This window comes from Centruroides vittatus, unplaced genomic scaffold, assembly GCF_030686945.1.
Source record: "Centruroides vittatus isolate TY-2023 unplaced genomic scaffold, ASM3068694v2 contig_452, whole genome shotgun sequence".
In the NCBI taxonomy this organism is placed as follows: Eukaryota; Metazoa; Arthropoda; class Arachnida; order Scorpiones; family Buthidae; genus Centruroides; species Centruroides vittatus.
The window spans coordinates 1,359,824-1,387,757 of NW_027122248.1; the positions used below are offsets into that span (position 1 = coordinate 1,359,824).

The 27,934-nt window shown below is 31.0% G+C and overlaps 2 protein-coding genes across 3 annotated transcripts; one reads left to right on the top strand and one right to left on the bottom strand.

Moving 5' to 3' along the window:
* On the top strand, positions 1-27,697 carry LOC136977187 (uncharacterized). Of its 2 annotated transcripts, none has more exons than XM_067272638.1 (5): positions 1-302; positions 17,633-17,709; positions 18,475-18,555; positions 18,707-18,743; positions 27,047-27,697. In XM_067272638.1, exons 2-5 carry the CDS (start codon positions 17,672-17,674, stop codon positions 27,278-27,280), a joined length of 390 nt encoding a protein of 129 aa, XP_067128739.1. In that variant the 5' UTR covers positions 1-302; positions 17,633-17,671; the 3' UTR covers positions 27,281-27,697. The 2 variants fall into 2 exon arrangements, with proteins under 2 accessions (XP_067128739.1, XP_067128738.1); XM_067272637.1 differs by having other exon boundaries at positions 1-289.
* LOC136977245 (uncharacterized) lies at positions 3,630-5,737 on the bottom strand. Its single transcript, XM_067272716.1, has 2 exons — positions 5,215-5,737; positions 3,630-5,125 (listed from the first exon to the last, which is right to left on the bottom strand). The coding sequence occupies exons 1-2, from the start codon at positions 5,621-5,623 to the stop codon at positions 3,921-3,923; spliced, it is 1,614 nt and encodes a 537-aa protein (XP_067128817.1). The 5' UTR covers positions 5,624-5,737; the 3' UTR covers positions 3,630-3,920.
* Positions 27,698-27,934: the final 237 nt, after the last annotated feature.

The window sequence follows — 27,934 nt, forward strand, 5'->3', positions numbered from 1 at the left end:
AAAATTTTTAGAAGGTTTCGAGGAAAAATTTAATCAGTATTTTTTTAATTGTAGTAATAATAAATTTTATGTTTCCGAAGTTTAACGAAAAATTTAGTAATTACTTTTAGTAAAATTATTTTAATGTAGTTTTAATTATTTTATTTATTTATTGCTTATTAAGTACAGTAAAAAAATCATCAAATTAAGAATCGAGACATTTAAATGACACCCATACTAGCAATAGTCAAAGTTTGCCTTCGTAATAGTTAAGTGTGTTCAAAATTCATCGAATGTGCGAATAATCTAGGTAACAGCTTCAGGTTGGATATTTTATTAATAAGTTATATATAATAATTATTATTATTATTGAAAATAGTTAGAATGACAAGTCATAATGTAGCCTTTTAAGTATTAAAGTTTTAGTTGATGATGATGATGATGATGTCAGGGGATATAAATTATAAAATATAAAAGTAATTAAGACGTTGAAATATCTTGGAACTTACATTCGTGGCTGTTGCTAAGCGGTTGTTACATCGCATTTTATAAATATTTTGTATTTGTTTACATTAGACAAAGCGATGGATACAATAGATATTGTATTGTGTTTGTTGACAATTAAAAATTCACTGTTTAAAACGTAGTTAATTTCTTTTTGGTTAAATTTTTTTTTACTTATTTTTAATCATTTACAAATGCTAGATTTTTTAATTGCCAGCATATTGTACTTATAAATTAATATATAAAGTATTAAAAACTAGAAATTGGGATGTATTATGATTGCTATAAAGTGAGAATCTTGAGATTTCATTCCGTTTGTTTCGGTATTTTAACTTTGTGGTGTTTATTGAGAAATCCGTACTGTTAAAATATTACCGTTGTGACCTTTATCTTGTTGTTATTTCTTTGATTTTGCTATTCCTAAGACGTGTTGTTATTTTTAAATTCCTATCTTAATATACTTTTTTAACATTCGAAATGCTCGAGAAAAAGGTTAATGTTACCCTAGGTATCGAAGACGGTGGCTCGTCTCCGATTCCGGCAGTCGGAAGACGGGGAACGGTGGGGACGCACGTTCTAACCTAACCTAACCTATTCTAATAAATTACCATAATTTATTAGCAACCATATTATTAGAATAGGTTAGGTTAGGTTAGAACGTGCATCTCCACCGTTCCCTGTCTTCTGATTGCTGGAATCTGAGATGAGCTGTCATCTTTGATACCTAGGGTAACGTTAACCATAGAAGAAATGAATATTTCCTTTGAAAGTTCCTTGTGTGATAAGTTACTGAAAAAAAGCGAAAAACTTTATTTAAAAAATCCACAGAAGCCAGTAACAGAACAATAAAAAAAAAAAAAAAATGAATATTTCACTTTGTTTACTTTGAATATAATTACCAAATTTTCATATTTTATTGGCAGTATTGACTTTAGTTTGAATGATTACCAATAGATAATAGGAGGTGCCTTGGTATACTGCATTTTACCAACAGATCTTATGCACAATAAAGTTCTTATATTTTTGTGCAATTAAGATCATGCTTTTATAAGTGAAAAGTTCTTTTTTTTGAATTTTTGAAATTTATGTCGTGCTTTACTTATAAGAGCATCTGTTGCATATAACAGCATATTCTTTCGTGTGCTAGCTTGTTTTGGCTTATAAGAGTACTGCACTGCTGTGTCAATGTAAATTAAATGTAAGTATTCTGATACAGTAACTATTCAGTGATACGTACCCGGTATGATGATTCAGATTCTGTGATAGCCATTATTAAAAATAAAAAAAGATTTTTTTAAAATAGTGAGTTTTCTAGTCACTTTGCAGAATATAGTGCTGGTTTAGTTAGTCTCATCTATTCGCTTGTGCCACTAACTATAGGTGGCGTATGAATCGACTAAGATGGCTGCCATAAAGGGTATAGCGTGCCTGTCAACATAGAAATTACAAATGCGAGTCACTTGTGTGTTAACTTTTCTCTCTATAGTGAAAACGTTTTATCCGCATTCTTGTCCGATATAAACAACTACGAAATCAACTAGGATTAATACCATAATGATTTCACTTTGTGACATTTTAGAATATGTGGGTGATAGAAAAAGATGTCTTATAGAAGGAGAGGAAATGCTAAAACAGATAATTTGCTGTGGCATTAAAGAAAAAATATATAAGACAGATGACGACGATGGTTGCCCAGTCGAAATAGAAGTTTTCGCTCTCTGCTTATCTAGTATTGTTTCAAAGAAACCTCACGAAATTACGTTAAATATCAAATGGAGTTCAGAACTCAATAAATATTTGATGACATCTATAAAGTGTACTTGCATAGCAGGAGAAGCAGGATACTGTAAGCATTCAATAGGGACACTGCTTCATGTAAACAGGTAAAACACTCAAATATTTAACTAATAGGTTAGTTGTATTGGCATGAAGATATAAATAAGTACTTTTCTCTTGCAGGTATGGTAATACTTTGGAAGATCTGAGTTGTACTGATCTTGAGCAGTATTGGAGCAAAATGTCAAGCAGGTCTGATGGGAGATATGGAGCTTGTAAAGTTGAAAATTTGTGCCATGTCCAGACAAAGGAAACAGAAATTCTTTCATTAAATGAAAGCCAAAGAGATGCTATCAGAGAACGATTTTTTCAAGAGTTGCCTGATTCTGCTTTAGCAAAGCATTCAATTGGAAGAAAATGCTTAGTAGCCAAAGCTGTACAAAGTTCAGCTGATAATATTGCACCACATTGGTCAATATTAAAAGTAATTGAACACTGTATGGACTGTAATAAATATTTGCCTAATATAAGTGATCATCTTATGCCTATTCAGGATTCAATGTACTACAGAGAAAATATATACAAAAATAAGAGAGAGATAGAAAACATTTGCCACTTGACAATGGAACAAAATAATGATTTATGGAAGAAAGAAAGAAGTATTAGAGTGACAGGATCAGTGTGCTATGAACTATATACTTATGGAAGGAGGAAAAATGCAGACTGGGAAAAGAAGTTAACAAATATATTTAGAAGCAAATTTAAGGGAAATGAAAATACAGAGTATGGTAAAAAGTGGGAAAAAACAGCACTCACATTGTATGGAACACTCTATGGTTGTGATGTCAAACAGTTTGGTTTGATAATTTCACCATTACTGACATGTTTTGCATTTTCTCCTGATGGGATTGTATTTAACGATGAAAAACCTATCAAGCTGCTTGAAGTAAAGTGCCCCAAAATTGGTGCAGAAAAATCTGCAGAAGAAATGGTGCAATTTCTTAAGTATATAGTACACGATGGGCATGGCAATTACAGCTTAAAAAAAAATCACAAGTATTATGGACAGGTACAATTAGGTTTGGCTATATTAAATTTAAATTCATGTGATTTTGTAATATTCAGTAGTAAAGACCAAACCCTTAAAACCCTTGAAGTTTTAGCAGACTATAGTTTTATTTATAAATTGACAGAAAAGCTACTAAATGATTTTACCAAAATTATTTTTCCTTACCTATGCAGTCATAATTCTTAAATACAATCTTGCTTTTTCCATCAGAAATCACTTTTAGAAGAAAATACACATTACTTTGAATTTTATTAACTTATAACAATATTAGCACCCAATTAAACAAATTAAAACAAAGTCATTTTCTTTTATTCAGTATTTTATTCATAATTTGCAAAAAAAGATATTTTCTTACAGATTTATGCAAAATAATTATAGAGAGTTAAGTACTAATAATTTTATAAAACATGTTATGTTTTGTTTTGGAATAAAATATTTTGTCCTAACTAGTGTTTGAGTTCTTTATCATACAAAAATTGAAAAACAAAAATGAGTAAGCCTTATTAACTATAAGATTATAAAAACAGTATTAAATTGCTGTTTAATACTGCTTCATTATATAGGGTCAAAATGAAAATGCTCACACCACTCTTCAAAATTTGTCATCACCCAATATTGGTCTAGATAAATTTACCACACCACAAATAATGGTTAGAATTTTGTCAATATGTGGCAGTAAAGTCCAGTCTAATTTTTGTTTTAAAACAGCAAATAGTTTCATTCTCTGAATAGCACGTTCAACGTGTACCCTGGCCTTTGCTATTTCTGCAGTCTCCAGTGCATCATGCTTACTTAACTGATTTTGCTTTCTTACAAACGGTGGACGTACTAAACCAATAGCTCTAGCAGAACAAGCATCTTCTATGTGAAAACCTTTATCTGTCATTACTTGATCTGCATAAGGATCCAGTAAATTTAACAAATTTGATTCCTCAAATATGGCTTTGTCAGATGCCCTACCTCCATATGCTTTACTTAAATAGGTGATAAGACCAGATGGGGCAATTCCAACTAATACTTTAACAGTATGCTTACCATAGTAATGGGAATAAGTTAATATTCTGCAACTAATACACTTTGGTTTTTCAACCAAAACTTCAGTGCAGTCCAAAATCACACGAACTTTGCTGTATTTTTGAAAGCACAAAGGTAAGTTTTTCATTATCTCTTCTTTGGAAGGCCACACAATTGCAGCACCTAATACTTGACTCAGATAAGCAATAATATTGAAAAATATTCTTCTACATGTTGTCATGGAAATTTGAAATAAAACTGAAACACAAGCAAAGGGCAAGGCCAGTTTTAACTTCATCATAACAAGAACAATTTGGACTTTAGTAGATATTGTAGTAGGCTTATAAGCAGTATTGTTGGACTGCAACTCACTAACACAGGCAGAGATGGTATCAAGCATTTTAAAACTGTTTAAACCTGTGAGAATATTCAATTCATTGTCTGATTTTATTAAGTCAAACACAGTAAATTTTAAGGTTGAATCTAAAAGTGTATTCACTTGAATTCCTTTTTCCATCAAAATATCCCTCTCCTCCTGAATGTTGGATTTTTCACTTAAATTTAAGAGTGCTGTAGCTGCATCTTTTTCTGCTTGTGATACTGATGTCATATCTTCATCCTCCTCTATTTGTGATGTCATTTGTTGATCTGTGCATGCACAGCAGTCAATAGATGATTTAGACCAGGATGTACTGGGCTGTGACAATTCCAAAATGTTGGTGTCATTATTAGATTGATACGTAGATTTTTCCTTGATAGTTTTCTTATTTGCCGGTTCCAAACCTAAAAATTTAGTGATTTCAATCATTATAAGATCTTGTTTTGGTATAGCGTTATTAAAGAAATGCATCTGACAAAATTAAGAAACAAACCTTTATTCCGTATTTCTTGTCTTTTTTGGGCACGAATGGACCTTTGCTCAGCAATCTGTTTTGAGGTGGTTGTATCAAACTTCCTTATCGGTATGTTTTTAGTCGGATACGAATTAGGTTTTAAATAATGCCGAGCACATGGTAAACCTATGAAAACGTAAGTACCATATGTGATAACAGTTAAAATATACTTATAAGAAATGTTTTTATTACCTGGCAAATAGTAATCGTCTTTGTCAAAATGCAAACTGCAAACGTACATAGATTTCGTTGATTGCTTTCCTAACTTTAGTTTTATTTCCCACTTTTTTCTCAGTAATTTATCTTTTGGGAATGTGTGCATATGTACTGAGTTTGATGTACCTTTAGACTTGCATCCAAATACACAGCAATACTTATTATTTACCATTGTAGGTTAAATACTTTCTAATTCTTACTGTCCACAGACATACATTATACCCATAGTAGTCGCCATTATGTAGTTCGCGCTAACACCGGTAGATGTCAGATCGATCGTTGGCACAAGCGAATAGGAGCATACTTGTATCTGCATAAATATGGTAATTGAAAACTTTTAGCAGTTGCTTAGTATCCTATCTAGATCCTGTTTTTGTGTAAGCTATAGAATATGTATAGCTTATATGAAAGAGGAAACAAAACAACCTTTATTTGTATTTAACATTAAAACTTTTATTGCTGGATCCAAATAAAGAGATTATTTTGCTTCTCATTTTTACAAAAACTGGATTCCTTTGCCTTTGTTTATATAATTTATATGATAAACATATACAGGGTGTATCAGTACAGCAGTTACAAACTTTCAGGAGAGATAGAGTAGCGCTGGTGGTGTAGTGACATCTATCATGTATACGGCCGAAGACGTCCCAGCATTTTTGCTGTACTAAGAATAATAAACATGCTTTCTCACCCCGATCGTGTCCTTCCTTTCTTGTTTTGTGTCGTCACTACCGTGCCAGAAAAGTGTTTTCGACCATGCATTGCTATGTGATTTCCCATTGTCTAGGTATACTCTATCTCTCCTGAAAGTTTGTAACTGCTGTACTGATACACCCTGTATATTTTTTTTGCCATAGACTACTATATAATTAATCGGCATTTTTATTCTAGCCTACCATTAGCTTAGTATATGTTGCAAATTGATTTATATGGCAGGTAGAGGTCTAAACCAGAATTTTTGAGCTAAAAATCTTAAAGTTGACTTATATACTGGAATATACAACAGTAGAATAGATATTAAATGATAGTTTATTCAACACATTAAATTTCTTTAAAAGTAAATTTCTAATATAACAATACCAGGCATATACGAGGGCTGTTCGGAAAGTTCGCGGCCTCAAATAGAACAACAAACAAAATAATGTTAAAACTTTTTTTATTTTTCAATATAGTCTCCTTTATTAGCAATGCACTTGTTCCAGCGATGTTCTAGCTTTTTTATGCCATCACAATAGGTCGATTTGTCAAGGTGTGCAAAATACTCATTCACTTCAGAGATGACTTCATCATTTGAGTGGAATCTCTTTCCAGCCAAGAATTTTTTTAGGTTTGGAAAAAGGTGAAAGTCACTGGGGGCCAAATCAGGTGAGTACGGTGGATGTGGAACTAATTGGAAGCTAAGTTCGTTTATCTTTTGTTTAGTAATTCTGGCGGAATGTGCAGGTGCATTATTGTGGTGGAACAAAACGTTTTTCTTCTTCAAATGTGGCCTCTTTTCTTCAATTTCTTTCTTCAGTTTTTCCAAAAGTTCACAATAATAGACAGCATTGATGGTCTTTCCTCTTTCTAGGTAATCAATAAAGATGATGCCTTTAGCATCCCAAAAAATCGAGGCCATCACTTTCCCCGCTGATGGAACTGTCTTTGCCTTCTTTGGTGGTGGCGAACTGTGGTGTTTCCATTTCTTCGACTGTTCTTTTGTTTCAGGAGTGTAGTAGTGGATCCACGTTTCGTCAGTAGTCACAAACCGACGCAAGAAATCCTGTTGGTTTCTCTGGTAGAAGTCCAAACACTCGTTTGACATCAAAGTGCGAACACGTTTTTGCTCGGCAGTCAGCAGACACGGCACCCACCTTGCTGAGACCTTCATCATACCGAAATTTTTGGTTAAGATGTGGTGCACTCGGTTGACAGAGATGCCTGTTGTCTCAGCTATCTCACGTGTTTTCAAACGGCGATCTGCTAACACCAAATCATGAACTTTGTGGAGATTTTCTTCAGTGACAGCAGTTGACGGCCGTCTGCTGTGAGGGTCATCTTCCACACTCTCTCTGCCAGATTTAAAAAGGGCTGTCCATTTTTTTACAGTGGTTTACGAAGGAGCAGACTCTCCCAAAACTTCATCCATGTCAGCTTTGATTTGAGATGGGGTCAACCCTTTTTTCGTCAGGTATTTTATGACCGCACGAGTCTCCGTCTTCTCCATTTTTGACAAAGCACTTGCACACTGGCTATCTGCTAAGCTGTCGTGGCAAAACTTTACAACAAATCAAGCAGAAATTGATATCGTATCTTTAGCAAAGATGGCTGAATTATTCCCGCCAAAAATTAAATTGATCGCAGCGCCGCATATAGGCAAGGCCGCGAACTTTCCGAACAGCCCTTGTACAGCATATCACACTTAATGTTTGGTTAGACGTAAATTCGAATTTATTTTAATTCATAAATGTTATAAAATTTCAAATACTGATACTCTTTTTTTAATTGGTATTATCCATTATTTGTGTAATAATGTTTTTATTACAAAATTATAAATTTAGTAGGAACTGGAACAGATCTAAGTGCTTTAAGAATATTTTCCAGAAAATAAAAGCTGGATTTTTGAATAAAAGACTTTGATAACAAATCTGTTTCAATTATTATTGAACAAATAACTTTTCTTCAAATCTTCGTTAAGAAATCCAACTATTGACATTATGCTAACTAAAGTAATCTTCAGACCATAAAACAAAATAAAGATATTTGAATGTTATTTCTTCTAGAGACAATTTAGAGTTCTTAACCTGATAAATTTCAGATGGATGAGATGGGATGGTACTTTTATTGCAGTCAAACTTTGATAACAAAAAATTAATCCTTATTTTTCCTCTAACCGAAATTGAGTATTTGCAAATAAAAAGAATGAAATAAAATTACTAAACTAATTTACATATTTTATTCCAACTAGTGACATAGCTACATATTCAGCGCCCTGGAGCAAGTAGAATCAGTGCGTCCCCTTGTTCCTCGGAAGAGTTCTTGCAAAATTTATTTTGAACATTTAATTTAAAAACATTTATGTAATTATTTTGATTTAAAACCTTACTTAATAACAATTTATTCGAGATTCAGCACATTTCAACAATAAGTTATTCAATTTAACAAATACAAATATAATAATAAAACAAAATACCGTATAATTCTTTAAGTATGGAGTACCTAATAATGATTACTACATACTATATAAACTGTATTGACAAAATGTATGCAAGTTTAGTTTTGTAACAAATACATAATAATACATAACAACAATTTAAAAATGTTTTGTTTTTTTCTTTTTCGTTTGCAGATCGGTCAATCACTTTCTTCAGATCAAGTTGACAAGCTATTATTTTTTCAATTGATATAGTAGCCAGAGCTAAGACAGTGTTGTGACATGCTGTTTCTTAAATAGGCTTTGATTAATTTTAGTTTCGAAAAACACTGTTTGGCTGTTGCTGTCATCATCAGTAAAGTTTAAAAAAATGAGGCATGCTGCGATAATGTCAAAGAAGCTACTTGAGGCTGCAGTATGAATTAAAAGTAGTTCAGCGACTTCACATATAGAAGTATGGATATGTATAGAACAGATTCAAATCTAATAGTTAATTGATTAATTATTAAATTCAAAAATTTTTTCTTACAAATGTTTTTACAAAGTTTTTATTTTGCCTTTTCTAACTTGGTGCCCTTATGATTCGAGTGCCTGGAGCAGTTTGTTCCAACTGCTCCATGCTAGGTATGCCTCTGATTTCAACGTATTCTGTATTAAAATATTTAGACAATACAAAAAAATAAATAAAAGACTCCTTTATAACAGTATCATCCTTTTTATATTCTTATCAGTAAATCCCTGCAAAATCTTTTTTATTAATGAAATTTATTATTTTTTCTATTTTAGTGAAAGTATTCATCTCCCAACATACCATAATTCTTTTTTAGATCTGGCTTTTTTGATAAATTGTAACCTCAATGCTTAATTGACAGAAGGGTTTATTTCTGATTACACTGCAATTTTTCTTGAAGTTTTAGATTGTGTTAACATCAAATATTCACAGTGGTTCACAAGAATTCCTTTATGGCATTATTTTAATTTTAACCAAGCTGCCAAACACATTTGTTCCATTGATTGGACTTTCATGGAATCTATATTCAAACCATTATTGATTTAACATGATTGTTTTTATTCTACTATCATTAAGATTTTATGATATCAAAAGGTTGATAATTCCTCATACAAATGGTTCTCTCACCATTTAAAAAAATTAAAAATTATCACTAGAAAGCAATGGACCAAGTGTAAATGCAGTGAAAATCCACACAACCTCTATATTCATTGTATCTTACAAAAACAATACTACAAAAAATGCAACACATTTTTTCAAAACTACTTTAATAATATCATGAACACTTTTGCTTCCAACCCTCATTCATTTTGGGAATTTATCCCTAAATTTTGTAAAAACTCAAAATAAATCAACTTGCTTTTCTGTGACATGATATTTGATGCCTATAAACCTATTAAAGTGAAATTTTTCTAAGTTACAATCGAGGCAGATTATTTTCTGCTTATGCCATACAACTATACCTATCAATAGTTTTTTTTTTTCAGAAGTAAAGGATGCCATAGATAAAGTTGAAGCCCTTCAACTCCAGTCCTGACCCCATTTATTCAAGTTTCTGTATAAAACTAAAACCATTTACTACCATAATTTTATCAAGAATTTTTTCTAAAGTACTCCAATATAGCTTGTTCCCAAAACAATGGTATTCCTCTAGCCATTGCACCAATACTTAAAAAAGACACAAAATCTTTCCATTTCTTTATCTATTGCAATGTTTAAAATTTTCAAAATTGTCTCTGTAATAAAATTTTGTTTTGATGACTTCAAAACTTGCCTGTCAACATTGCGGACTGCATAATCAATCAACTGCTACTAACTTACTTGATACAACGTTTATAATTCTGAATAATTTTGAAAAACTTTTAACTTACATAGCTTACATAAGTCAAGCTTACATAAGTCAAGCCTTCATAACTTTCATAGCTTACATAAGTCAAGCCTTCAACTCCATACTTCCAAATATACTTTTAGATACACTCCATGACTATTGCAATATTAACCTAGTTCTTCACTCCTGAGTGAACAACTATTTTTAGCGAGTCTATATGAGATCAAAATAGGGAATTTTACTTTTTTTGATTTTCCAACTTTGACTGGTATTCGGCAAGGAGCGATTCAAAATGTCCTTTTCTGTGTATATCAACAAGTTGTTTATTAATTTAAATTCTTTCGTTATCGCCTACGCAGACAATATAAAGTTATTAAAACATGATCCCACTGTTCCCCAATTTGATCTTCACCAATCGTCTCTGTCTTTAGTAAAGTTAACCTTAGAATTAATGTACAAAAATCTGTAATAATGTGTTTTTCTTCACTCAGGAATCCACTCCAACCATCCCCTTTTATAAACATTCATGCATTGCAATATGTCAATACAATGGTGTTGGAATTATTTTTGACACTAAATTAACTTTTAAAAGCCATATAGACAAGACGGTAAAATCATTGGCCATCCATTGAGATATTATGGCATTTTTTAAAACCATATCCTTTAAATCTGTTCTATGGTCCATATTTTTTGCCAATTTTCAATCCCTCGTCGACTATTGCCTTCCCATTTGGTCCATGGGTTTTCCTTTTTACTTGCTAAAATATTGATAGAACTCTATAAACTTTTAAATAAGTTTAGTAACCTACTGCAAACCTTTTTTATTCATGAAATTTATTATTTTTTCTATTTTAGTGAAAGTATTCATCTCCCGAATGTCATTAGAGTAAGTCTAGGACATCTGGATTTCTTTGAAAGAAATAAATATTTTGATTAAATTCTATTTTTTAAATATTTTAACGGTCTAATTCCACAATTTTGGCTAAATCTAAGAATTCCCAGAAGAAACACCTGTAACATTATGTGTATATGCAGTATATTCTTCATTTTTGTTTGTCATTTTTTACATAGATCTTATTTTTATCAAATAGCTGATAACATGGGCCTGATGGAATGTCTACTCCATGAAAAATTTGTTCATTATAAGCAGGCGTGTTGACATTTCTTACATAACTCTTAAATCTTTCTTTTTTTGCTTTTTACTTCTTAATTATTATTATTCTTTTTAATAATTTTGCTATTTTCTCTTTTATTCCCTCATTTTTGCTTGTTACAGTTATACCTTTTATTTAGCATACTGCTGAATATGTTTTTTATATTTTTTAATGAATGTATATTATCTGTGTGTTTTTTTATTTATATTTCTTCGCTATATGTATTTTTTATATATTGCATTATTGCTTTGTTTGTGTGTTTCCATTGTCTTTTTGTAATTTTTAAACTTCTTTTGGGCTTGTTATGTACTAGGGGATGGAATTCAACTGCATAATGGCATTTCCAAAATTTGATATAAAATAAACAAATAAAATATTAAAAGTGTTAATCAATAATTTTTAAATGGCTTATTAAAAGCACAAACAATTGATATTTCTATCATTAAAATGAGTTCTCAATTTTTTGATAAACAAATCTGGTACAAAAAAGACTTTTTCTGATTCAATGGATGTTTATTGAATGATTTTCATTGCATGAAGTATGAAGAATGAGTGAAGTTCTGATCCTATTGTTTCAAATTTCTGCAGCTCTTGCTTCAACTTGTTTGAACTCTCTTTGAGTCTAGCATAAAACTGTTGAATGATGCTTAGCTTTTGTCATTGATTATATTACTACTATTACAGTGCTGTTTAAAAGTTTGGCATCAGTTACAAAAATGTTGAGATTTTTGTTATAACTGTTTATTATTTTAAGTTAATAAAATAAATTTAGTATTATCTGTATTACATGCTTATTTCGGGTAGCCAATTGTTTAAATTTATCACAAAGGAACGTTTTGATCACTTATTAGGACAGTTTCAGCTTCCTCACAAATATCAGTCACTGTTCAAACTAAATTCAAACTTTCAACCTTTTTTGAGGATCAGACAGTATTTAAAAGCTGCATATTTTGTTCTAAATTTGTAAAAACAAACTCTGCACATGTATAGTATTAACTTTTCTAAAAGTATTAAGTCCTAAATAATTGGCTGAAATAAGCATTTAATATAGATGATAATAGGGAGCCAGAAATCCATGAGGTAATATTTGATAAATGCAGTATATGTTTTATATATTGTTTTATTTGTAATTTCGTGTAGATTTCAGATTATTTTACAGAATCTAATTATCATTTAAAGCCTTTGAATTAATATAATTGAGAGAAAAGAAAGCAAGCAATCATATGACAGATTTAAATAGCCGATAAGAACACAGCTCATAAATGTTTTTTTGATGTGAACTTGCACAATCCATAATGTTATCAATGCCCTTGAAGGATTTTTACCTAGACAGATACTGAACAGAATATGGTTATTCTATGGTTAAAAGAACAATCTTGAGACATAAAAGTATAGGGAGCATTACTTCTAAACTGTGGTCCAGTTACTTTGTGCCCATCAGCAAGAGATGGCTAGGTTTTGAGGAGGCTCTGTAAAAAACTGGAAGCTGACATTATCCGAACTGCTCCATGAATGAAGCAAATCTTGAGGCATGAGGTCTCCATGGCTACAGTTTGCCACAAATTGCTCAAAGATAGATTATGTGGGTGTAAAGCATAACGTAAACTGTTGCTGTTTGAAGTTTAAAGGAAAGGAAGGTTGACTTTGGTGAAAGAACATTGCCACTGGTCTCCTCAACAAATGGAATAAGTATTTTTTAGAGACAGATCCACAATTTATTGTTGTCAATTCTGCATCTATCTCTAAAAACTAGGCCAGAAGATATCCAGAAGGAAAAGTTCAAGCTAGAATGCACAGGCTCTATAATAAAGCACCCATCATCAGTAATGATGTGGTCACGTAAGGCTGTAAATGATGTTGGAAAACTGCATATTATTAAAGGGATGATGAATTGGCTTGAAATACAGCAAAGTATTGAACTAGAAAATGCAATTAAATGTCCAACATTTGTCTCCTGATTGGGATTTCATCTTCATGGATGACAGTACTCTCTTGAAGTAGTGATTCTGGAAGAAAAGTATCCAATAACTGGTTTGGCCAGTTATTGAATATATAATTTTTGAGATTTGTAGCCTATTGAAAATTTATTGCAAAAAAATCACTGAAATTTCCAAAAACACTAATGAAAGGGAATTGATTGAAATCGTCATCAACTCTTAGCATTACATGACTTCAGTTGAACTGTTCAGAAGACTCATTTGCTCAATGCCTGAAAGATGCAGTCTCATTATCAAGAACAAAATATCACCAATTCATTATCAATAATTATAAAAGTCTGTAAAAGTGATTAAAAATTCAACTGTAAGGAGGCACTGTACTTAAAAAAGAGTTAATAAGGATGAACTGGCCACTGTAGTTACTCAGCCAAATTAATCAATGCACCTTTAACAATGGGCAGAGTTTAAAGAATGATGAAGTGAATGAAGTTTTTGACTTGTTTAATCGGCTGTCTTCAGGAATGGACAGTTGAAAGTGAAATGGAATATTAGTGTTCTTTAAACTTCAGCTATTGTTAAAGATGCATTAATTAATTCAAAAGGCTTGATATACAAAATTGTTCTTTGTGTTTACTTTTGTAGTATAATATTACTGTATGGGTAATTACTTTCCTGGCTGTTATATATATATATGAGGATGTTTTGTGTTTGTTTGCTATGCACTCATAGGCCATTTGACCAATTGTTACAAAACTTGGCAGTTATGTAACATACTTCTAACTTAATGTTGTATATAGCAACCCAAAATATTGATTGGATTTCTATATATTAATTAATTTCTGTATACATTCAATTGCTGACTTTACTTGTTGCATCATCTATTAGCAAAAAATTAAAAATACAGATAATTAAAAAAATTTATACAAAAAGGATGTGACCAACATAGCAACAAATCCTTACAATGTTATTGGAGACAGAATGTAAACAAATGTTATAAAATCACTTGATTTAGTTGTTTCTTGAACTCTAATCAGCTGTTACATAATAAAAGAAAATACGTAAATAATTGCTTATAAAATCAATTGTTTCAATTGTTGTAATAATAGTTTCTGTAATTTGAATTCCATTTTCCAAAAATCTCCAAAATGTCAACATTAAACAAGGATGCTAATTTCTATTTAAAGCCAAATTTTTCATATAAACTACATGATACCCCCAACCAGATTTTTGCTTAATTAAATAAAATTTTACTTGAAGAACCAAAATACTTTTAACCACATAAAAAATAAAGGTAATCTTTGGAATTTAAGGTTTAGGCTATTATATAAGATGAAACCCGTTTTTTAAGTGCATAAAGATGTTTAATAAAACCTATCTGAATCAAATCTTCCTTTACAGTCCAATTAAAACCTCAAACCTCCAAACTATATGAAACTAATATTTAGAGAAGTGTTTCCATTATTCTGGCTTTTTTTTCTAGTGCAGGAAAGCGGCACTAAACGTCCAACGTACATGTTTTTACGTTTAAAACTTTGGCCTCAACCTCACTAATTTTCCAGCCTTACAACCTATTGTATTTTATCTGTACCAGTACAAAACTTAATTTTGTTCCTAACATAATTCAAATGTTTAGAAAAATAACCATTTGATTGGAATAGTATATCCATGTACTGTACCATACTTGTCTACCACCTCAATTAAATAATTTTGCATATACCATCAATCTCTATTAGAGTAAAGACTACCATTACAAAACCAGAATTTTTGACTTATCCTTGTTGATTGTCAATTGTAACTTTATAGATTCAACTTGAAAAATAATCACCATTTGTAAATTTTATGAAGAGTCAGCCAGTCAGCCACCAATATTAAATTATAGGCATACGTAAGTAATTTAATTTTCCTATCAACAAGATTGACCCCATAATGTCTGAACTATAATGCTATTCAGCAGATTTATATAATATAGCCTTGTTTAACTCCTGTAGAGAAAAAACAAAATAAATCAAACTTTTTCTTGTTAGTAAAAACACAAGCCTCAGAATTCATGCACAATTTAATTAGACAATGAACAAATTTATGACTAATTTCTCTTTCTCAAAGTTGTTTCTATAAAATCTCTGTTCAGTGAATCAAAAGCTGCATAAAGGTCTCCAAAAAATAAAGCTTTCCACATTTTCTTCTTAAACATTTTGTAATAAGTATATAAAATACAAAAATTTTATCAATGGTGGTAGAGAAATCCTATTTGATAACCTGAAAAAAATATTATAGTTATTCAGTCACTTCAGTCAAATAACCAGATATCTAAATAAAATTTTACCAAAAAAAATAATACTGGTAATAAAAAAATTCCTGTTAGAACTGCAGGAACTTTTTTCGTGTTTACAAACTATTTTACTGATTTTTCTTATTCATGAAATTTTTCCAAACTGAAGATTTTATTAAAAAGATCATCAACTAAATCTGAAGAATTCTTTTAGAATTCAATTGGGATCCATCAATTCCAGTGAAATTGTCTAGTTAATTGTTCATATAAAAATAATAGTATATCATATAAATATTATTTTAATAATAATTAACTTGATCAGGCTTTACCATTTTTCTTTAAAGTTTAATTGAACTCAAATATACTTTAATGATTCATAAAAACACAAAATGATGCTGTTTCTTCTGGGAAAGATCCCAAAAGAACTAATTTTTTGTGAATAAAAAGTTATATTCATAAAGTAATAACTTTCTTAAAACATGTTTTCGACTTCATTTTAGCAAGTGGAAGTTTAGACTTTAAGTATAATTGAGCTTACATGTGGGTGGTTTGGAAAGTTCTTGGGATCACACATAGGCAATGTTATCCAAATGAAACGGGTGGGGTTAGGAATGATCACAGCTACTTGGCATACATGCAATATTTTGGCACCAAAGAGGAAATAGAAAGTGCTGTGGCAGTGATGGAAGCAGTGAAAGTGGATTACAATGAAGATAATTTAGAAAACAGAAATTTATGCTATAATATAAAGTATTTTGTAATAAAGGGGGTTAAATGTCACTGAGAAGTTGATTTGGATCAAGTTTTGGAGAAGTATGTTTCATCATATTCAATGGTAAGCAAGTGTGTAACACTTTTCAAACTTGACCAAGAAAATGACCCAAAACCACTGTTATTCCAGGAAACAGACAAAATCCACAATATAGTGCAGGCTGACTGCTGCTTGAAAGTGCAGGAGATTGCTGAGATCATGGGCTCTCCTCCTGACCTGGTGTACAAAATCCTAACTCAAGAACTAGGCATCACTAAGGTTTCTGCAAGATGGTGCTGCATTTGCTCACAGCCAAATAAAAACATGTGGGCAACAACTTCACTTTTCTTGTATTTGTGACCACAGATGAGACATGAATCCATTGCTGTAACCCTGAAACTAAATAACAAACTAAACAATGGAAATAAGCATCTTTACTGACTGAACAAAGCAAAAGTGATTCCTTCCATTTTTTTGGGATTCTAAGGGAATTATCTTTATTGACCATTTGAAAAAGAATAAAACTGTCACTGCTACTTATTATTGTGGTAGACAAATTGAAGACTGCTATCACAGAAAAGACCTATGAAAAATCTTTTTCCATCATGACAATGCATCAGTGCATTCTGCCTGTCTCACCAAGTAAAAATTTGTTAACCATTACTTTAAATCTTTCTCCAACCCCAAACTCTCCTCACTTGGCTTCTAGTGAATTTCATCTCTTCCAAACCCGAAGAAAATGTTGGAGGCAAAAAATTTCACATGAAGAGGTTGTCATTGCAGTGAACAGCTATTTTGCAGAACTTGATTTGATAATTTGCCTTTTTCTGCTGGAGCAAAAGCATTGGTTTGGAAAGTTCTTGGGATCACACATAGGCAATGTTATCCATATGGAATAAGTGTGTTATTCTAAGAGGAGATTATATTGAAAAATAACAAACAATTTAACTCAATTTTGTGTTTTATTATATCTGATTCTAAGAACTTTCTGAACACCCTTGTATTTATTCTCTCATAAAGTTTTCACCAAAATTTATTGTATTGTAAACTAACTAACTATTTATAAATATCATAATTAAGTTCTATATTTGTTTTGTAGATTCAATAATAAAGCGAACAAATATTAATATAACAAGACATGAATTGTTTCAGCAATCATTTCATCAGTAATGAAAGGTAAATATTTCAGATTATAGTATTTTTTTTATAATTCAAATATTTTATGTTTTGCTTTTCTATAATTTTTAATCTATGTATAATCATTTTAATTTTAATGATGTCCTATAAAACTTTAAATTTAAAAATTAGTTCACAACAGAGTTGTAATTAAAGTAACCAGTTTTTATTAAAATGATAATATGACCTTGAAAATGCTAAGAATTTAAAATACAAGTAAAAGTATTTTTTAATGCTATATACATCTATATCTATAGTAGCAGTTTACGTGTATTATGCTATAGTAGCAGTTTACATGTCACAAAAAATACTGTAGAATGTGCTTATGGTAATCACTTTGAGACTTGTGTATGGTGACGGCATTAAATGGTCTAAGTAAATAAAACAACGGTGATTTAAAATTTAAGATTTATTAATCCTGATTGAAAAGATGTGTATTGTCCAAGAGATCCTACGGATTATTTGGATGCCAAAAGTTGCTAGCTCGTTTAGTTCACAAGTAGACGTTATCCAGGGTGCACCACGAGGAAGCAAACTAGCTTTACACCCCATTAATCCTGATGCTAAATAGACATGTCAAAGAATAATTAAAAAATTCTTTTGCTTTTTGAAACACTGGATATAGTTATATTGAAATGTTTTTTCCCTTAATTTTGTGGGTATATTTTAAGTTTTGACACTTTAAGTGGACACTAAACATTAAGTATTTGTGTTTTAGAATATATGGTTAATGAAAGTAGTATAATTTTAATATTTTCATTATAGTCGGAAACGGCCCAGAACATGTGAAGAAGAAGAATGCGATTTTATGCCAATTTCAAAAAGAATGAATGATCTGCATATTAGGTGAATTACAAAGTCATTACTATGGAATTTATATTATTACATTATAGACTATTTTTAAATATTAACATTAAAATATGTAAATGAATAAAAGTTTAATTAAACTTTAATTGATTTGAAATAACTTGAATAATAAAATATTTCTTAATTTTAGATCCAATCATGTATCAAATCAGGCTTTGGTGAATGAGGTAAGCTAAAATTTTATTTCTGACATCTATTTAATTTTATCATATCTCTGTATTTTACATGAAATGTAAGTTGGTACAGGTCTACAGTTTGTATTTTCAATATATAAACTTTAAACATTATACAAATAATGCAAGATCATGCAAATTCAAACTAAAAAAAAAAAAACACATTAACAACAATGAAAGTAATCTAACAGTAAATGACTTTACAGTCCAAGAACACTGGAATGCCAGATCTGGACTTTTCACTTTTGGGAACAATTGCTGTCTGTTTTCTAAATTAGCATATTGTGTAAAAATATCTAAATTACAGTTTTCAATTCATAGCAAGACATAACAATTAGTTGAAAGAAGTAATGCTTATTAATATCAATTAAAGTATGGATTGATGCAAAAGAAAATGAATGGTAGATGAGTAAAGGCAAAATATATATGTATGTATACCTTTGTGGTTTCAGGAAAAAGTCATGATGGTAGATTAATATATTTACAGTGAACAAATGCATTTTCATTTTTTTAAAGATATGTTTGGTAAGTTTAGACAAAGGAAAAGCTGAGGAGTACATAATTGCAAGTTAAAATTGGTAAATATCCCTAGTATTGCATAAGCCTCAGCTGTTTTCATATTTAAACTTCAATGCAATTGGTAGACTATCTATGTAAAATTATAATAATATATTAAAAAAAAATTATTTTATAATTGATAATAGAACAAACTATTTAAATCCAGATTTTATAAGAACTGTAATTCTTATTTTATAACTGTTCTGAATTTATTACTGAGGATTAGATTGAAGTTCCATCAAAATATTTTAGATCCAGTCAAATTAGCATTTGGCACAGATTTGATATTTGTTTGAATCGTCAAATAAACAAATATTTTAATTAAATAATTTAAATAAATTTAGGCCTAACTAGAAGAAAAGAATCAGCCCGAAGTGGGACTCTAACCCGCAACTTCTGCTATCCGTGCAGGCGCCTAACGCCTAACTCTAGTACTATATCAAACCCGAAAACTGTTGAGCTTTGATATATTTGTTTCTGTTTGCTATTTTTATTTAAAAAGAGTTTTCAATTTTGCTATATTTTTATGTATTTTATACAGCTAAGCCCCAATTTATAATGCTGTTATGTTCCTATAGAAAGCGTTGTAAATGGAATACAGGGTGTTCACTTTAACATTTAGTTAGGTACAAGAGAGATCTTTTCAGCATTGCATGAGTATATACATACAGTGCATTAGTTTACTGCAGTATTTACAATAGAATAATTTAATTCATTCAAAAGGAAGGAACATGGTAAATTGCACAGTAGTTCTGAGGCAATACATAAATTTTTCCAAACAAGAATAAAGATGCAAATTAAAAATGTGATCTTGAAAAATTTGGCAACATAATTCTGATATCCTTACAAAAGAGCCAACATCATGCAGTCTGCCAATTGGTAGAGCATTATAACAATGCTTTATACTCTCAAACTATTGGGAAGTGATTATACATTATAGGGAAAATGAGAATAAATGCACTAGAAGCAGTAAGTAGATCCATAAGCATTTTCAAGCTGCACCAAGACTTATGCATACAACAATTCTTAACATAATGTTCCTTGATGCAAATAACTAGCACCCTTGTCTTCATGACATCACATTTTGGCATGCTTCCATGCATATCCACATACAAGCATATGTGAATCAATCAGCAATTGAATTTTACATTACTATGAGATCACTCTATCATTGAAAAAACAAGAAACATTCCATGTGGATGCCAACTCAGAGAACCTGAAACTAGAGAAATTTGGAGATTTCATGGCAGTGGAAGAACTCAGAGGGAAAGAGCTACTGCAATTAACTGTTCTCAATGTGCTGTAGTTAATGTTGTAAAATGTGGGATTCATAGTCACTGAAAAGCATCCTGGAAGAAATAGTTGTTTATCATCTTGTGACAAAAGACAGACTTGTTTACTTGCAACTCAATTTAAGTTGTCAGCAAGTAAAATCAAAAGTGCTACTAGACTTTCCTGTTCAACCCTATTTTTTGAGTTTTGCAATCCAAAATATGCTTAAATTCACAAAACTAATAAAGAAAACACCATTAACAAAGAAACATAAAAATGCTCGTTTGGATATGGCAAGAATGATCATGAGCTGGACTCATCAGTTGTATAGTATATTATTTTTAGATGAAAAAAGTTTAGCCGTGAAGGGCTTGATAGTTGTCAAAAGTATTGGCACGCCTAAGAGCTGAAGGTTATTTGCAAATGAGTCAACAATTGAATAGCAGCTCCTTTATGGTTTAGACTGCATTTTCAGCCCAAGAAAAGGCTGATATGTTTGTTTTTGGACATTTAACCTCTAAATCCTAGAACAATTTAGTAAGTATGGTTACATTCTTGGAAATAATAAAATAACTTGCACTTCACACCAACTATTGTATATATAGTAATAACACTTAAGTGTTGCGGCATTACCAAAATAAACTTCAAAACTGAGAATGTTCATTAGTACTTTCAGTAATATAAAGTTACTATCGTCAGGTGAAATTGGACACAACAGCTATCAAATTTTAAGCTTTCGAACAATTTTAAATTTATAAGCAGCACGTGGATGGAATATAAAACAAATTTGAATTAGAAACATAAAAACGTTTATTTACAAAGATGGAAGACCAGGGGCAGATATACATAGGGGCTAATAGGCCTTAAGCCCTAGGCCCCCAAGTGTCAATGGCCTACAAAAATGAATTATTATCATAAATTTTTAATACTTTTTCATTAACAATGAGCACTTATTGTATAGTAAAAATAGTTAATATTAATAATATAATAATTTATAGTATTATTTGTTATATTGTAATCAATGTAACAAAATTGGTCAGTAATTAATCAATGTAAATACAGTAGAGCATCGATTATCCAAATCAATTGAAGACTGTGGTTGTTTGGAAATTGATTTTTTGGATAACTGATTATGTACGAAAAAATACATTATTAATATAGTATATTAGTATATCCCATGTAATTAGTATATTAGTATATCCCAATAATAGTACATTAATATATCCCATGTTGAAATTTTTCTTTGTTGCATGTCGCTTCGTGTTGAATTTTTGTTGATGTTAAGCCTAATGAAAATTTTTATAATAATAATCGTGACTATTGTATTGTTAAAAATTATTTCTTTATTTTGTACAAACAAAATAAATATATTGAAAAATACAAAAACAAAAAACTTATGGTTACAATTTTCATGGTGAACTCAGGATATTTTTTTTCCAATTAGAAAGTTCAGACTATTTACAAAAATATAAGGGGATACTATAGATCAGGGGTGGCCAACAAGTCAATCGCGATCGACCGGTTGATCGCCAAGCCAATTTTGGTCGATCGCTAGCGATGTTTTGACTTAATGTATTATATTTGTAACCGAACTCAACTGTATGCATGCAGTTATGACTCGACTCATAAGCAGTGAGTGCACTTCGTATTGAAACACAGTGTATAAACATAGTATGTATTTCACACTCCCCTTCCCACTTAGACTATGCCTATGACAACAAGTCGATTGCGACACATTTTTACGATAAAAAGTAGATCTTATGTGCACAAAAGTTGGCCACCCCTGCTATAGATTACTATCTATGGAATTTCGGGACTTTGAGTATATATCTGAACTGAGGGGACCAAGACGAGTTCAATGATATCCTACTTTTGGACCAGAGACGAAAAATAAGAAAGTTATCATACTTAAGTTATCATATTTATTTAATGCTATTATGCGGATCGCACTGTAGTTGCTAGTCCCACCATCTTGCAGTAAAGTCTGCAAACCATTTAAAAAGAGCACTCTGAAAGGCAAGAAATTGCATGAACAGTCGAATGCCACTTCCTTTTTTTTCTTTTGTTCAAGAACTACCGTGAATCAATAACTAGTGACATTAAACACTCGGCTGCCTGCTGGCGGCCCCCCTCCAGGAGGTCTGTTGGGAGCACGAACAGTCAAATGCCACCTAATGGAAAACTCTAAAATGGCATAGAATACATTGTGAAAGGCAAGAAATTGTAACTATGATAACTTTCTTATTTTTCGTCTCCAGTCCAAAAGTAGGGACCATTGAGCTCGTCTCGGTCCCCTCAGTTCAGATATATACTCAAAGTCCCAAAATTCCATAGATAGTAATCTATAATACACCCAAATATAATTTTCGAGTCTATCCATTAATCCTTTAACACAACCACAGCAGTACCAATTATATTGGTTTGAAGAAAAATTTCAATAAAAAACAGATAATAATAGGTAAAAACTCAATATTAAAAATGATCAAATGTAAGCCTTTTATTTGAGGTACTTCTGTAGTTGAGTTAAAGGATTAATGGATAGACTCAAAAATTATACTTTTATAAATAGTCTGAACTTCTAATTGGAAGAAAAATATCCTGAGTTCACCATGAAAATTGTAACCATATGCGAATGAAAGGATAACTTGTATCAACCATCAGAACGCTAGATCCTGATAAAAATTGGATAAAAACTTGATAGTATGGTGAGAAGTTTTACTTGTTGTTTTTTATGTAGAAACGTCAGAACGTCAAATAAAAGACTGACATTTGATCGCTTTTAATATTGAGTTTTTATCTATTATTATCTGTTTTTTATTGAACTTTTTCTTCAAACCAATGTAATGGGTACTTCTGTGGTTGTGTTAAAGGATTAATGAATGGACTTGAAAATTATATTTTTGTAAGTAGTCTAAACTTTTAATTGGAAAAAAATTATACTTTAGAAGTTAATCTAGTATCAAAAACGTCCGATTCAGCATGACACACGTCCGACAGAGTCCGACTGGAAAGCTTTCGTTGCCATTAATTGATGTTTTGGTTGATTGGCATTCAGATAATCTACGCTCTACTGTATTTCTTTATTTCTTATGTATTTTTATATAAGATATAAAGTTTGTCATTCAATACCATACCATTTCATATATATATATATATATATATATATATATATCAGCTGTATAAGCTTAATTCTGCTGTTTGTTAATAGATGGTGGTAGTGAGCATATTAAGCTACCATGGAGACGCTATACTTTTTTTGGTGATTTTTGACATCTGTCAACATTAATCAGTGCACATCATCAGCAATTTCATATAACAACATACACTTTTCTTTGGTAATCATGTCTAGTTTTGTGCCAGAAAAAGAGCATATGCGGCAAGCTCTGCTTTCCTGCTTCAGTTTGAAGAAATCAGCTGCTGAAGCACATGAAATGCTTGTGGAGGCCTATGGCGACAGTGCTTTATCGGAAACCATGTGTAGAGATTGGTTTTGTCAGTTCGAAGGCAGCAGTTTTGACCTGAGCGACAAGAAGCATGAAAATTGGCCCAGGAAAGTTGTGGACCATCAATTGAAGGCTCTTTTGGACGAGGACGCTACCCAATCACAAAAAATGCTTGCTGAGCAATTGGGTGTTACTCAACCAACCATTTCCATGTGTCTACGTGCCATGGAAAAGATTTAAAAGATTGGAAAATGGGTGCTGCATGAACTGAACAATAGGCAGATGGAGCAACACCAAAACACATGTGAAATCTTGCTTGCCAGACAAAAAAGAAAGTCTTTTCTTTATCAGATTTTAACTGGCGACGAAAAATGGATATATTTCGAGAATCCTAAATTCAAGAAATCATGGGTTGATCCAGGCAAACCATTAACATTTTCCCCATGACTAAATTGCTTCGGACGGAAGACAGTGCTGTGCGTTTGGTGGGATCAGCAGGATATCGTCTACTATGAGCTGTTGAAACCTGATGAAACTGTCAATGCTCACCACTACCACCAACAAATGATCAAATTGCACCATGCTCTGTGTGAAAAAAGGCCAGATTATCAGCAAAGCGACGACAAGCTGATTTTCCTTCACGACAATGCACCATTGCATGCGTCAACATTGGTCCAAAACTACTTGGAGACACTCAACTGGGAGTTATTACTCCCATCCTGCTTATCCACCAGACCTGGCCCCTTCTGACTATCACCTCTTTTTGTCAATGGGCCAAGCGCTTGCCGAGCAGCACTTCGATTCTTACAAAGACATCCGAAAATGGCTTGATGATTGGTTTGCCTCGAAAGAGAAGGAATTTTTTTGGTGTAGTATCCACACATTGGCCAAGTGATGGAAAAAATGTGTTGCCAGTGAAGGAAAGTACTTTGAATAAATTTGTTTTTGCTTTCTATGAAAAAAATGTGTTTTTCTGACTAAAAAACAGTAGATTTAAGCTTATACACCTGATATATATATATATATATATTGCATATGGTAGTTAAGTACAGCACAAAAACAAAAGAAATGAACACAGAAAAGAAAGAACAGCAAAATTTTAAAGTATAATATCCAGACACTCTATCCATTCCAAGCTTCACTATTACACTGGTGGATGCCCATCAAATTTCCACCAAAGGATTGCTGAGAGTAGTCTTAACTATATGTTTAAATTGACCACAGTTTGAAGTTTGAATTTGACCACAGTTGCAGCATGCATCTCTGGACATGTTCCATTTGCTGAGAAGATAGTTGCATCTGCTGACTGAGGTCCGGATTCTATTGATGGTGGACCAGATATAGCGTGGCAAGTTGAAATCAGGAGGTCTGACTGTAGGGTGAAGGATCCTAAAGTCAGACTCCTGGTTTCAACTTGCTTCAACTGGTTTCATCATTTCATAAATAAATGTATGTCAACTCTGATTTTGATGTTATTAAAAATGAATTTTAAACCCCAATTTAAAGATTCTTAATCTAACAAAAAATGAGGACCCATTGGACTTCAATAAGCCCTAGGCACAGAAAAACCTAGATCCGCCCCTGTGGGAGACAATTTTTAACAGTTGCAGATCTGAAACAAGCCATTCAAAAATGTTGGAATAAAATTGATTAAATTAATTTATTCAATGCTGGATAGCAGGTATGGTGTTTTTTGTCACCACGAAGGTTACACAAAGTATTAATTTCTTAAATTAAGACATTAATTCATTTTTGAACTTGTTTTTGTTTAGCACTGTATAGCAGTTTTAGTATCTGCAGGATGGTGTATCTAGCTCATCCTCAGGCAGATATGCATCAGTGATTCACAGAGTAGTTTGAAAATCAATGAATTAACAATATAGTCTTGTGCCATAATCATCGTATTCTTCGGACTTGACTCTGCTGGATATTTTCCTGTGGGATAATCTAAAAGCATCAGTTTATGATGCATAATAGTGCCATGTGATATTGGCAAGTTACAGAAATATGAGTAAATACAAAAAGCTTTTAGGATGCACGTAAGATATGCTGCATGCCACGTTCAACTGTTTATATCTTTGTATTGTTGAAGATGGTTATTTTGAATGTGTACTATATAGTAAAATGAAACTAACTGTTTTTGTATTAATTTATGCAATGTTGATTTTTTATCCTCACAGTCAGAGATTCTTTGTATGTCATGCTAAATGTTTGTAAAATGATTCTTTTCTATTATCTTTGTGCTTAGAAGAGATGGAAAATTTACATGTTGCTGCAGAACTTCTGTTCAATTTACATGTTACTTTTTGAATGAAATTAACTTATTCATTTATTAATTGTAACTGTTTGTGTTGAACTATTCACCAAATTCATATACTCATGCATGTTGGAAAGATTTCTTTTGCACTTAGATAAAGTTTAAAATGAACGATTTATGTTTCAGCCTTCAAAATATGTGTGTGTATAAATTGATATTTCATAAATTAAAGCTGTATATAACTCTTTGTAATAATTTTTTTAAAATATTTTGTATGTATTTTGATATTTTTTTTCTGTAATTGTTTAAAAATAACAAAAATTAAATTAGAAGATTTACATTTAGTCAGAGCCTTGTGTTGTAATAGCTACTGTCAAGACCCTTTGCTGTTTTTTGACAGTGGTTTAAAATACAGCAGTGGCTGGCTTTGATATGACAGTGGTTTGACATTTATTAAGACAATTATGCAATATATAGGTCTTTAGGATTCTGTTGACACCAATTTTTTGTATATATTCAGTTTTTTATTTTTATTTATTTTTTAATGAATTTTTTGACATTTTTGTGAATTGCAAATCATAATTTGGATCTTTTGTAAATTGGGGGCTGTTGTCTGTGTTAAAACAAAAACTATTTTTAATTAAGAGTTTTCATTTAAAGATAATACTAAGTATTATAATTTTTATTTTATCAGAATGTTTCTGTAACTTAACTAAAATAAAATTTTAAGTTTTTAATTAAATTTTTCTGAATTCATTTTATTTCAGGTACCCAGTACTATGCAGTGTGTTTGTAATTCATCCTTATTGTCTCATCAGAATGGAATCAGCAATAACACAGCTATAGCAATGAATTGTATTTATTCACCAGAACTTAATTCATCTCAGAATCCTTACTATTATCACATTAACAGTGTACTCTTTGAAGCTCATTTATTAAGATTGCAACGGTTATCTAAACATCAAATAGATGTTCCAAATAATTATGTAAAAGATAATTGAAAATAGAGTAATTTATTGATAGAATTGTATATCATGCAACTTTGGATTTTCTAACATATCATTTAGTAAGAAAAATGTTGATAAAGGAAAGTTTAATTACCATAAAGAAGAAATAATATATTATAAAATAAAAAGGAAAAAATTCTGTTAACTTACCAAAATGATATGTTTGAATAATTCTTAATTGCTGTTTATATATAATAAATTTATAAATGAAAATATTTTTTTCATTTATTTATAAACTATTTACTTTATATTTTATACAGAATGTATGTAAAAATCTTTCTGCAGAAAAACCTTTGACTTACTTTTATGCCTACATCAGTTAAATTTGTATATATAAATGTGTATATAATGTATATAAATTTGTATATACAAATAATACAAATTTTTGAATAAATTTCCTCAGTCTGTTAATATGAATTATTGTCTTAAATACATATATAAATACCATAAGATTTATAAGTAAAAAAACTAGGTAAAAACAACTAAATTCAATTCAAATTATTTAAAATATTAAGATTTTATAATTTGAATATATTTTTAATAATTTGTAAAATCTAAATTTCATGTACAATAGTACATATCCTTTGAATAGGTATTGAATCATCTCTTGCAAAATCATAATCTGCTTATCACCACCTTGTCAAGATG